At 42.7% G+C, this 12,670-nt stretch overlaps 1 protein-coding gene across 1 annotated transcript in view; it reads right to left on the reverse strand.

The window, feature by feature from the left end:
• Positions 1–12,461, reverse strand: part of LOC124068539 (complexin-2) — a 45,346-nt gene extending 32,885 nt beyond the window's left edge. The window contains exons 1-2 of the mRNA XM_046406879.1: positions 11,893–12,461; positions 10,952–11,070 (exon numbers count right to left, since the gene is read on the reverse strand). Coding sequence (XP_046262835.1) covers positions 10,952–10,982 — 31 coding nt within the window. The 5' untranslated portion in view covers positions 10,983–11,070; positions 11,893–12,461. The remainder of the gene's footprint in view (positions 1–10,951; positions 11,071–11,892) is intronic.
• Between the last annotated feature and the right edge of the window lie 209 nt (positions 12,462–12,670).

Here is a 12,670-nt window from a genome sequence, read left to right on the forward strand (position 1 = left end):
GATGAGTCATTTCCCCACAGCAGAGTAACTGCAAAGGCAGAGAGGGAGCCCATCTGTGACGTGCATGTGTGCAACTAATGTGCTGCTCCGTGTGTTTCTGAATGGACAAGTGTGTTAATGTTTGAAACGTGCACATGTGAACCTGTTCCTTTTTTTGTTGCATTTGTCAACATGTTTTCATATTTACCTGCGCTATGTGTATGTGTGTGGGGAATATGTGTCTCAATTTTTATGTACACATCTTTATCGGTGTTTCTGTTCATATGTCATTTTTCAGCGGATGTTCATATCATCGCTGCCTCGTGAAAAAAAAAAAAAAGATTTGTTTTTTCCAGGAGCATGTTTTTTTACTATGCGCTCCAATGATGTGCGGTTATTTACGATCCTTCAGTCTCATTTTTATGTCCCGCCAAACTTGATTGCAGGCTGTTCTACATCTCCACTTAACACATTACGCTAACAAAAGCTTTTGGTTCGCATTTCATATTGAAATTAAGACAAATCATGGGCAAATAGTAATCTGATATTGACGTGCACACATCAGTTTGATTGTCGTATAAATACCCAACACATCAGTTGCTAGGGAGGAATGTGGACATGCCGTTCGATGTCAAATGTCAAAAACGTAAAAAGAAGTGGAGATACGTTTTTTTCTGTCGGACAGCGACGATATGTTTTTGTTTCATCATCATCATCATGTGGATTTCTGCAGTCTGACTGCACAAACTGCTCCCAGTACATCTGCAGGGCCTGTTGAGGGTACTGAGCAACAGCAGTGACTCAGTCATTTCTCGGCTGTGTGCTTAAAAGTTCACTTCACAACCCAACTTGTGCGGGAGAAAACAAAGTCTGCAGTTTGCACCACTCCAGCAGCGGTCATTGAGAAGTCTGTGTGTCTCTCAGCAGCAGGCGTCTCTTTGCATCAGGATCCTCCTGGCGAATCAGCAGACCACAACACATCACTGATTCCTTCTGCCCTGAGCTCAGACAGCCCTGCCTCTATGTGCTGCTGGGTTGACCGACCTGCTGTCCTGGCCAAAGTCACGCTGAAGGAATGCAAATTCAAACCTTAATACTAGAAGAATGACAGAATTAAACATCCCTAAACACTTCCAGCACACATTGTAAAAATGTCCAGGTTTTTAGAGTGAAATTGTTGGATGCTATTGTTCTGCAATGCTTTCTTTCTGAAAATGAAGTTTTGAGGATTGCTGCTGACCAATAAAATCTCAGGATGAAAATGTTTTTCCCGTCTGTCACCATAAAGAACAATGTTAAGTACCCTCATTTTATACACTCATTGCCACAATAGTGCACTGTCAATATTAATACTTCATTGGAATAACTATTAGCACGTTAAGTATTATGAAATTGCGGTACAATTATCACGAACTTCATTCAAACAATATCTTTCATATTTCTCATGTATGGTCATTCCTGCATCATTTTGTCTGCTAAAGAATTCGTCAAACCTACTTCTGTTACGATGTAAAATTTTCTCTGCACCCAGACAAACAGAAGTACGCTCGACATGCATGGACAATGAAGTCAGCAACTGGCTGACGTAATCCAACAGTCTGATTTTTTTTTAAACAAACTCTACAGCGGAAAGGATGCTGGTCTGTGCCTGTGATCAACAGCAGCAGCACTTCCACAAAGGATGCAGCATTGAACAGGACCTCATCCATTATTTGTCTGAGATAGTGATTCATCTAAAAATGCATGAAACCTTGGCAGCACTGCAGGTCCATTAGCTGCTGCTGTACAGAGCTCAATGTTCCACCATTCATATTTGTTTTGTTCTTCTCACTAAATATCTAAAGGTTTTCAGTGAAAGCTTTATTGGTTTGTGCAGAATCTATGAAGGTTACAGGGACAACATAGAGGTAAAAAAAAAAAAAAGCTTTTAATCAAACATCTCTCTGTTGCAAGAGTTTCAAGACAGTTGACATACAATACAAATTTTTTTATTTATTTGTGAATGAACACAGCACTGATACAGCAAAAGATTATAAAACTGGCATTTCAGGTATTCTCACTTCTTTTCCTCGTCCTGCTGGGCTCTGCTGTTCCCAGATCTCAGTAATTCAAATGGTGAATTTTACTTTTTACAACTGATAGGAATGATGTACGGATATATGACACCTAAAGTGTAAAAAACATTTCTAATATTAGAATAATCCCAATGTACCCTTACACTTTCAAGTGCACTGCTTGCTTCCCCATTTAATCCCACCCACCCAGCTGGCTCGCCGTCGCTGGAATGATGCCAGCTTGTGTTGTTATAGATTGTTGGCATTGATCTAACGAATGTATAGGCTGTCAGTGTGCTGCCAACAAACCGATAGGATACAACACCATTTACTGTCCAACACAGTTGAGTTTTAAAAGGCTCCTGTCTCATTTTTAGCATGAAAAACAGCAGAAATGATTTTATACACAACTGAGGGGAACGTTCAAGGTTGCAAAGTCAACTGCACTTACAGATGTACGGTGTGTACGGGTGGTATCAGAATGATGACTCCAACACTTCAAGCTGTAGTTATGTTACATTTGAAAACAGTCGCTTGAGAGCCATAAAAACTTGGGTCACAAAATAATGAAACCAACTTCAGATTTCAATGGAAAAAAGCCAAATAGGAGCAGCAACATTCCTGTAAAATAATGATGATATACTGAGCACTGTATGCATGTACTGCCACACACACACACACACACACACACAAATACAATGAAGTAGGTGCTCCACAACGCTAATGTGTGCTATCCAGTCATCCCTCTCACCACAGCATATAGTTGCAGCTTCAGCGTACGCTATCAACTACTTTCTAGGTCAAAGCGTGAATCAGTAATAAGCATCAGTGATTCTCGGGCAGCACAGTGTCTCCTCGCTCCCTGGTAGTGCAGGTGGAGTGTTTTGACTCCCTGACCTCCCCACCAAGATCAGAAAAAAGAAATCTGGAGAATTGGGAGAATTAATTAGCATTGAGAAGCAAAAGGACTGATGTGTTTGTGTGTTTAAGCTAATTGCGGCTCATTTGTCTACAAGGATGACTGAGCGGGATTGCCATGTGGTTTTAGTGTGTGTCTGCAGCTGTGTGTATATTTGTTATGCTGTCGGTGTTACATGGGATCACTCAGCAGTTCACATAAGGTGAGAGATAATCAAGGTGACAGGAAACAAACAGCTCAATGTTACCTTATCATCATGAACACAGAATGTAAGAAGGATCACTGATATAAAGGTGATCTATTGTCAAAATATAGAGTCAAGAGGAGGAAAAGTACATTTTCAGTTAATCATGAATGGCTATAAAATTGTCATTTCAGTCAGCTACAAAAGGAAAGGAAGTGCGTAGTGACGAACCCACAGAGAATCGTCACCCAGCTCAGGTGTGCATTCTCCTGTTTAAAATGGCTATTCTGGTCATTCCTTTGCTCTCCTCGCAGCTGTTTCCGCATGGACAATATGACTTATCACATTGAAAATGAAAAGAGTTTGACTGACAGTCACAACAGCCACATGGGGATTCCCTCAACAGCAGTCAGCCTGCCCGCCCCTGCAGGCTGCTGCAGTGCAGAAAACCCCCACTGACTGGAGAATGTCAGTCAATCACCGTTATTGTAGAACAGGAGAGACTACAGTCACCCAGCACTGCATGAAGACCGTCTGGTTTGGTGTAGAAGTCTGCATGTCAAATGTGTTAAAGACTTGTTTTGAACTGGATGTTGACTCACCTTCGGCCTTTCTATTTGAACACTTGAAAGAGTTTAAGGGTTACATTGATTTCATGGTTGCTAAGTGGATGTTACAGTGTTGATGTTGCACTGTGGACTTACAGTACAGTACTGCAAGCAGATCCTTTAAGTGTTTAAGCATTATTTTTTACATTTGGACAAAATCAAACTCTTTTGTTACCAGATATTGAATAGGAACAGGCCATTTTGACTCAGCTTCAATTCTACTGGGAAACATGACAAAGCTGCTAACAGTGAAAGACTGTGATTGTACTGTTTATACGGTATTAATATGGTATGTAACTGTGGACGTGACTCACTTGGCTGCTGCAAAAGCGCATGTGTGCCCCAAACAGTCCCAGAACCAGCCAGGGTTAAAAGAAAACCCTTCCCCTGACTGTCAGAGTCTGAGGGTGCTTCAGAAGTTACAAAACTCAATCTTTTGGATGTGTCTGCTTCTGGAGATAGTGGTCTGTAAGTTGAGTTTCAGAAAATCCCTGCAGGCTGATTGCTGTCTTGTCACCATTATTATAACACGCACAACACACACAGTGTGACACTGAGACCTTCAGGATGAGTGGCTGGGCCAAGATGACACATCAAATATCAATACATCAATCATCCTCAGTCTGACACTTTTTAAATTGGCCCCTTCAGTAGAGTTGGGTGAAGGACTCTTTCTTTTTATCCTTTTTCATGGTGTTTATGAAGGCATAATTACAGGGCCAGACTTCACAAACATTAGCTGTGGGATGGAGTGGGCCCACTGAATGGGCTAAATGAGCATCCAGCATATAGACATAATTCTGTGAAACCCGATACAGGGCAGGAAATGAAATATAGAGAAAAAAACGCCCATGTGCATATGGATGCTAATCTGGCTTAGTGTTAGCTGTGTTGATGTTAGGAATTAGCCTGCTAGCTAGTGGGTTAAAAACATATTGTTTAAGCTGGTCATGGTTGTGTAGTGATTTTGTTATGAAGTAAGCGCAGTAAATGCAGAGATTTCTCTCTCTTCCGTGCATCCATTCAGCCTGGTCTGATCACCTGGTCACCTCAGCAGGTTAATACTTCAAATTAAACATTTCTGTCACATTTCAGCTCAGAGTCGAACATTTTACTGCACTGCATTTTACCGGAGCCAGGTTTAGGTTCACAAAGGAGTTGCACCATAAATGATAAAGAAGCACAGCGTTGTGCAGCGGAGGTGTCTAAAGAGGGCAGACATCATTAATGCACATCAGTTTATAAGGATTACATTGCCTTCCCTCGGCTCATTTCTCTGAACTGGGTTAAAATTGGTTGAGATCCACCATAAAACATTATTCTTCCATGCCAAGTCAGCTGAAAGCCAGTTAAGTGTGAAGAAACTCATTCGAACTGCTCACACACTGCCCACCCATGTGCAAAGGTCTTATATGAAATCCAGCACGACGTGTGTGTTATATAGAAATTACCCGTCGCGCCATCTAAGTTTGTGCTTAATATGTTGGTGGCCTGGGTGAAATGGATACTGCACACGAATAGGATTCCGCAAAGATTGTGGAAAAAAATTAAGCAATGTTCAAAAACACGAATGATTCTGATCTCTATGTACAGGGATGAAAGGCATTAATAGCGTTGTTGTAATATCACAGCAAGGATGATGGGACTGCTGCTGTGTAAAAACCCATTTCAGTTTCAAGGATGGCCATGTTTCCTTTGTTTAAATCAAAGCTTCTCATAAAAAGGAAAATGACTGGGCTTTTACATCAGCTTCTCCTACTGAGCGTGAATCTGTCCCACAGCTCTTTTAAAGACAGCAGGAGGACAGAGGCCATGCCTGGAGCTCATAAAGTCATAGTCCATATCAGTCTCATTAGGAGAGAGTGGACAGAGCAAGATGGATAGAGGGCAGACACGAGGGGGAAAATGCAGAGGAAGAGGAATATGAGATGGAGATGAGCAAAAAGAGGAGGGTCACGCAGAACAGAGCATGTAGAGGCCACTGATTTACAGATGTCACTTGGTTCAATTGCATACTTTAAGGGAGGAGATGTACGTCATAATTTCCACATCAACGTAAAGGAAAGACTTGAAAAACCAAAGAAATCCAGACCAAAAAAAATACATGTTTAAAAATACTACTTTTAGTAAACAAACCCTTTTACTTTTACTTTTAGTAAACAAACGGGTTGGTAAGGTCACATTGGTGTACAGTATATCGTCTTATAGCCATATATCCTCCAGGGTTCCTCAGCTAATCCTAATTAATTCTTTAGGGTAATTATGTTTTATCTCCCTTCTGACTGCACAGCCAGAGTGCATACAGAAAACTGCATATTACACTTTCCCAGTCACACTATCAGCATTAGTCAGGACACTCGACACATAATTACTGCAGGTTTCCATAACTGTCTCTCATAAGGAGCGCATTAGCACACATACATGACCCATACATGATCCTCTCACAGGTTATTTTCTGTTGACACACAGACGTTTGTCCTCTCACAGGATGTTTACCCATTTGTCCAGTAAATGTGTGAGGCTCGGTTCCCCCAGGACTCCCTCAGCGTTCCCCTGCTGTGGTTTTCAACCAAGCAGGAGGTCTGTCGCATTCCACTGATTATGATTCCCTGTGAGGCTGTGTGTGTGTGTGTGTGTGTGTCGTGTGCTTGGCTTTGTTTACCAGAATGTCAGCAAGTTTGAATTTGATGTTTTTGTCCTGCTGCTGTTGGTGTGTGTTGGTTTTCATGTGTTTGTGTGCCTCGCATGCCAATTTAGTGTTTTTCCGTGTGTCTGTGTCAGCATCATTTCTGTCTCTGCCCTTGCCTCACCCTTTAGATTTACTGGAATCAACAAAGGAGGAGGGAGGAAAGAAAAGGGAAAGAAATTTAAAATTGAAGGATGGAAGAGCAGAGAGCAGTGAGGGAGCTGTGCAGAGAGTGAGGGAGGGTAGGAGGAAACATTACTGAGGAGATGAGGAAGGTTAGAAGGAGCAAGGAGTGTTAGAGGGAGGGAGTCTTGTGAATGAATGAAGGAATGACTAGAAGGAGGGTAGGGAAAAAGAAGGAGAGAAACTCTGAGGCTGCACAGTACAGAAAACATCTCCCATTAAATGGAGATTACAGCTTCTGCTGGTCCAGAGTGCAGTGCGACTTTACAACCTCTGCCATCATCCGCTGATGATATAACACTCAGTTTTAAAGATCAATTTGTCACTTTTCATCTCCTCCTACACCTCATTCTCCTCCTCCTCCTCCTTCCACCGATGCCGAGGGCAGAGATGCTGAAGGAGGAGGAGGAGGGGGTGGGGGAAGAGGAGTCGCAGCTTCATCGAGAAAAATGTGGTAAGCAAGTTGAGTTCTATTTATGAGCATTTTTGATGATGTCATGTGTAATATGTGGCAGTCCTTTAAGTGGTTCTATGGGAGTCCAAATCAAAATTCAAACATTTTCCTTTAAATCATATATTCTGTATTTGTGCTGACCATTTTCTATCACGTTAGCAGCTGATCACATATATCTGTACTTCATATATTCCTTTTAATTAGAAACTAGTCACCAAATTTTCAAATCAAACCCTACACAGAAGACATACAATACAGAAAACATGGACGTTAAAACAGGATTGTGTGTATTTGGCTGACGACATTGCTGTTCAGCTGTTGGCTCAGTTTTTGGAGCACCCTTGAACACAACAGCTGGTTAGCATGCTAATGTCAGTAAATATCTCTGCAACACAATACATAACATCAACTCTTAGCATTCTGCTTATTATATTAGTTCATTTTTTGAGTGTTTTAAACTAAAATTCTGTCTATACCGTACACATTGCAGCCATTCAATGTGATAACAACTGAACATGTTCACATGTGGTCTGCTGGACCAGCTGTGCAGCACAGATTGTGGTAGAAGCACAATCTGTTTCAATGCACTTCCACTTAAATCCAGGTATGAACTGGCTAAAGCATACAAAACAGTCAGTGTCATCATTTCTTATATCCTGCCACACATTGCTAATGCTCTCCTCAGTCATCTCCTGGGGGCTCCTAATACGAAAAAGTTCTGATGTATGACTCGCATTTGAAAGGCTGAGAGGGTTGTGGGTGACAGAGACGAGTGCTTCCTCTGTGCCAGGCAGGACGACCTTGCTCTTCACTGTATAAAACAGACAGAATACAAATCACAGCCTGGATGTGAGCAGATGGAGTGAGAGTTTCTCCTCAGAGTGCAACAGAGAGAGAGAGAGGAGTGAGATAATAGCCCACAGCTAATCCACTGTGAACTGAAAACTCATTACTCCTTAAGAAGAAAATGGAAAAAAAAACCTTGCTCCCCAAGACAGAAAGAAATACTCTGCTTAAGGTGAAGACCTTGGTACAAACTGCCTGCTTTTCCTCATGTGTGAAATTTATTTTACGCACAGTTCAGCGGATTCGTCTCGTTGTCTTTACTGATGAGGAGTTTTGTAGGAGCCCGGCAGTGGGCACCTGCAGCTCCCCAAGACACCTCCTAACACACCCACCAGCGGTGCACCACACACACCTCTGAACACACAGCTACTGTATCTAAACAAACAGAACACACACACACAGAGCAGCAGCCTTACAGAAATGTAGCACTGTGTGTTAACTAGACTCTCATCAATACATTTTCACTGACCATTTTAGACATTAGTTTCTGCTAAGTGTTGGTTTCCATTCATTTCTATGTGGCATATAAATCTTTTAGCAGAGCCTTCACACTGTTATTGTTTCCATCTCAGAGCATATTAAATTTGTCTAAAACATATGCACATCACCTTCATCTGTATGGACTTGAACTACTGAATGGAAACCAGTAACCGGCTGGAACTGCTGGTGAAAAGCTTACACATTTCTAAAACACAGTCACATGTTCTGCAGATCAGTTGGTTGCAATGTAAACAGTGATGGAAAGTAACAGAATACATTTACTCAAGTACTGTACTAAAGTACAATTTTGAGATACTTGACTTGAGTATTTTTATTTCATGCTACTACTCTGTTCATTTCAGAGGTAAGTATTGTCCTTTCTGCTCCACTACATTCAGTTGACAGTTTTAGTTTCAAGTTACTTTTAAGATGAAGATTTTACACCAAGGACAATATAACACTTTTTAAAATAAAAACATTTTGCTAAAGATTAAACTAGTGGTTTTGAACCGCTGTGACTTATAAGATGTAACGTCGCATTTCAGATGCCTGTGAGTCGTTATCAGCTCTACCAAATGCTGATCCCTCTGAACTTCCCACATAATTTAATTTCACTAAATGTTCTAATGACCAGCACATTTACTTAAATTAACTACATTGTGCTAATAATATGCATATACTTTCAACTAAGTTGGATTTTTTTATGCAGGACTGCGATATTATCAATACAACTGCTAACTGAAAACCCTTGTTTTCCTGCTGATAGTTTCTAAGCTAAATCTGTCTAACAGACATGTGCATTTACTAGATATTACAATCTTAAGATAAGAAGTAGCCTGTAAATATGAATTTGTTTCCAAATATACTGTTAATGTTTTTGAATTATTCAGTGTGTGCCCCCAGTGTGCAGAGAGGAGGGGTAATCAGGCCTATCTTGTCCTGTGAAAATGTAAATATTGGACAAAGGAAGTAAGTAAACACTGCAGCAGCATGGCTGAAATAAACAGCTGCCCCACCGACAGCACGGCAAGTTCAGTCAGCTTCATTCAAAAAGACAAAACAAAAAAACCCACCATATTATAGGTTTATAACCTGAGTGAGTTTACAGCTTTTCATAAAAAGCATAAATTCATAAAAGCATTTTACAACAAGCATCCCTAATCAGGACGAGAGCTTTTGACTACAAAGAAACCACACAAAGACAGAGCTTCACATCCAGCAGCTGTTTGAAGGCACAATCTGCAGGATTCGTAGCTCTCTGTTTGGAAACTCATAGGTAAGTGAATCCGGAGAAAGATATTTGTTTGTTCCGTCTCATCCCTAGGTCGTCAAATCTCCACCAAGTGTCAGCAATGTCAACTTGGGAATGAAACTTAACAATCCACTGCCTTTCTCCAGAATCACCAGAGTCCCAGAAATGTTCTGAACACAGCAAAAATAATGAGAAAATAAGAACATACAGGCAGAGGGCAGCCTTGTCTCTGCAGATGCACCACGCACTTCTAGTGGGTCGTAAGTGATGATTGAGAGGATTCGTTTTGCTCCATGCGTTCCTGTTTTTAATGAATGGGTCCTATCGCGCTTCATCTTTTAACATGTTTGCACAGATTTACTGAGACATCGCTTCAGATTCACCAGCACCTCGGCAAACTTACTGCTCAGGGCAATTAGTGATGACTGCACTTCAATAAGTCATTGAATGGAACAGGAGGTTGTCGATGTCTGATCCATACCAGGAACCCATTTTCTTTAACACATGTGTGAAAATCAGCTCTACAGTGGAAGTGGCTAGAGCAAGAACTACCCATCAGTCAGGCAGTCACGGGTCAGGTCCTGGAGTTAATACTCAAATAGTCATGAAAAAGCAGCAGACCACACACGGAGTCTAAGGACCCGCTATAGAGAAATCAGCCAGCAGCGTCTCCACTGTGTGAAAGCCCCTCAGGTCCTTTCACCTTCCACTGCACCATCCATACGTTCACAAGTGATAACAAGTTCATATCCCTTCCAAATTCATTATTGTCTTATGATAATCTCATGTTCAGGGAGTCACTGGAGTACAAGCAATTAGAAACTCATTCACGTACCTGTCTGCTAGAATGAAATTACTAAAGATTAGATCCTTCCATTATTATCTTTTCTTCCCTTCAGGGAGAAAATGTGTGCTCAGCAAGTCAAGATAAGAAGCTGATTAATGGCAACACCGAGTGTGTTTAAACACCTCTTTGTAAGCAGGTGGCACTCACTGGAACATGAAATGCCCTTTTGGCCACAGCAGCTCAGTGTACGTTTCACATAACGAGGCTGTTCCAGTAAAATGGACTCAGTGTGACCCAAAGCCAACATGTGTGCAGCAGGCAGGCTGCAAGAACTGCAGGAGAAACTCAGAAAACAACATACAGGAAAGTGACTGCCTCCACCGCAGCTGCCTCACATCGAGGACAATAATGATGTGTGAATTTGTGCTCTGAATATCAGCAAGACGGACAAAAGTTTGGAGGAAGCCACCATTACCAGAGTGTGAGTACGCGTTAGAGTTAAAAAAGAGTCGAGCTTACCTCCCAACGCTTGTTTCATAACGAAATTCATGATGATGGCTTTTAATTCCCTGCCTTCCTTATTCGAGCGATGTTACATTCAGTAGTGACGGAAAAGTGGAAGTCCTTTGTTGCCAGATCTGGAAAAGAAAACGTCGAAAACAACCTTATGTTCCTTTCAGGAAATGAATAATCTTAAACTTAATAATCTGCAACATATTTTAGATTTTTTCTATCTATAACATTAAACCATTTCTTAGCTCCATATGTAAGCTCACGTAGGCTAATCTATATTTTTGTGTCAGGCGCGTCTCTTCCAACTGCGCCAACTGAAGGACACCAAGGTCAATGGTTCACACACAACCTGAGCGCACCGGAAAACACCAAAGAACCCGCCTCAGTCAACCAAATCAGCAGCTATGGCTCATCATTTCCCCGCAAATGTGGCTCTTTTCTCAGTAACCCCGCACAGCTGAGTGTTTAGTGTTTAATGTGTGTCATGACAGTAAGTAATGACCTCAACGGGGCCGAGCTCTGCCCGCAGCCCAGCGAGTTGTGAGAAAGTGCGCGGTGCAAGTCCTCATCAGGACACTCTGTGTGTCATGCATGAGGACGCCGGACTGAACCACTGCGGTGTATTTTTCCCGATCATGTGGTAAAACTTTCCTTCCTCCATTGGAGGCGCACTGGACACAACCATCCCGCGTCAAAAAGCTGCTCCTACAGAGCGTTAATTAAGTAACAACGCGGGCTGATGTGCGTTTTTAAGGCAGCGGACGTGCAGCAGATACGTTCAAAAATCAACCCGACTGTGCATTTGCGTGCAAAGAGCCGGAGATGGTGTCAACGCAGGGATGCACATGCACTTCCTTGTTTGATTAGAGCCTGGTTTCAGCACAACCGCGCGAGTGGACAGCTCCCCAACCCGTGCAGTGAAGCACCCGCATCACGCATCGATTTACCTCCGTCCGGCGACTGGCAGAAATCCTCCTCACACACTCACACACCACAGAAGAATCGGAGATCGGAGCTTCAGCTGCAGCAGCCTTCGGAAACAAGTTATCCTGCAGCAGGCAACAGTAACATAGCCTAATCTAACTGCTCGTCCCTTGCATCTCCGGCTCCCGGGGCTGGAAAAAGGACGTCCTTGGTGCCTCCTCCTGCCTGCCGCTTCGTCTTCCTGCACACACACACACACACACACACTCCTCACTCACTCTCACACCACACGCACGCGCGCACACACACACTCACGTAGAGAGGAAGAGGAGGAGTAGAGGTTGTGGGGGGTGGTGATGGTTGCGAAGGGTGAAGCTGTTGCCGTTCGCACAGTGATGGGAAGGAGCGACTGAATCGTACGGAGGGATGGAGAGAGGAACGTCCCGCTAGCGTCCTCCTGGCCGATAGAGAGAGAGATCAATTATTCAGCCCCGACGTTGGCTGGCTGCTCCGTCCTACAGCCCGCCTCCTTCTCTGCAACGAAGAGAGAGACTCGGCTTTCACTTGAAAGAGTGGTGCGGAATAACGAGGATATGAGGGGTATAAACATGCTGGAGCTGGATGTCTGTCTGTCACACATTCACCAAATGTTCCTGTGGGCTTCCTCTGTGATAGGAACTCCAGCCATATTGTTCTTTATTATATTTGTCTTACACCGTGACAAGACATCAGGTCAGGCCAGTGGCGTGCACAGGTTCTGCAGGGGGCAGGGGTGAAATGTAAAAGAGGCACCTCCTCCTG

The sequence above is a fragment of the Scatophagus argus genome, chromosome 12, assembly GCF_020382885.2.
Source record: "Scatophagus argus isolate fScaArg1 chromosome 12, fScaArg1.pri, whole genome shotgun sequence".
In the NCBI taxonomy this organism is placed as follows: Eukaryota; Metazoa; Chordata; class Actinopteri; family Scatophagidae; genus Scatophagus; species Scatophagus argus.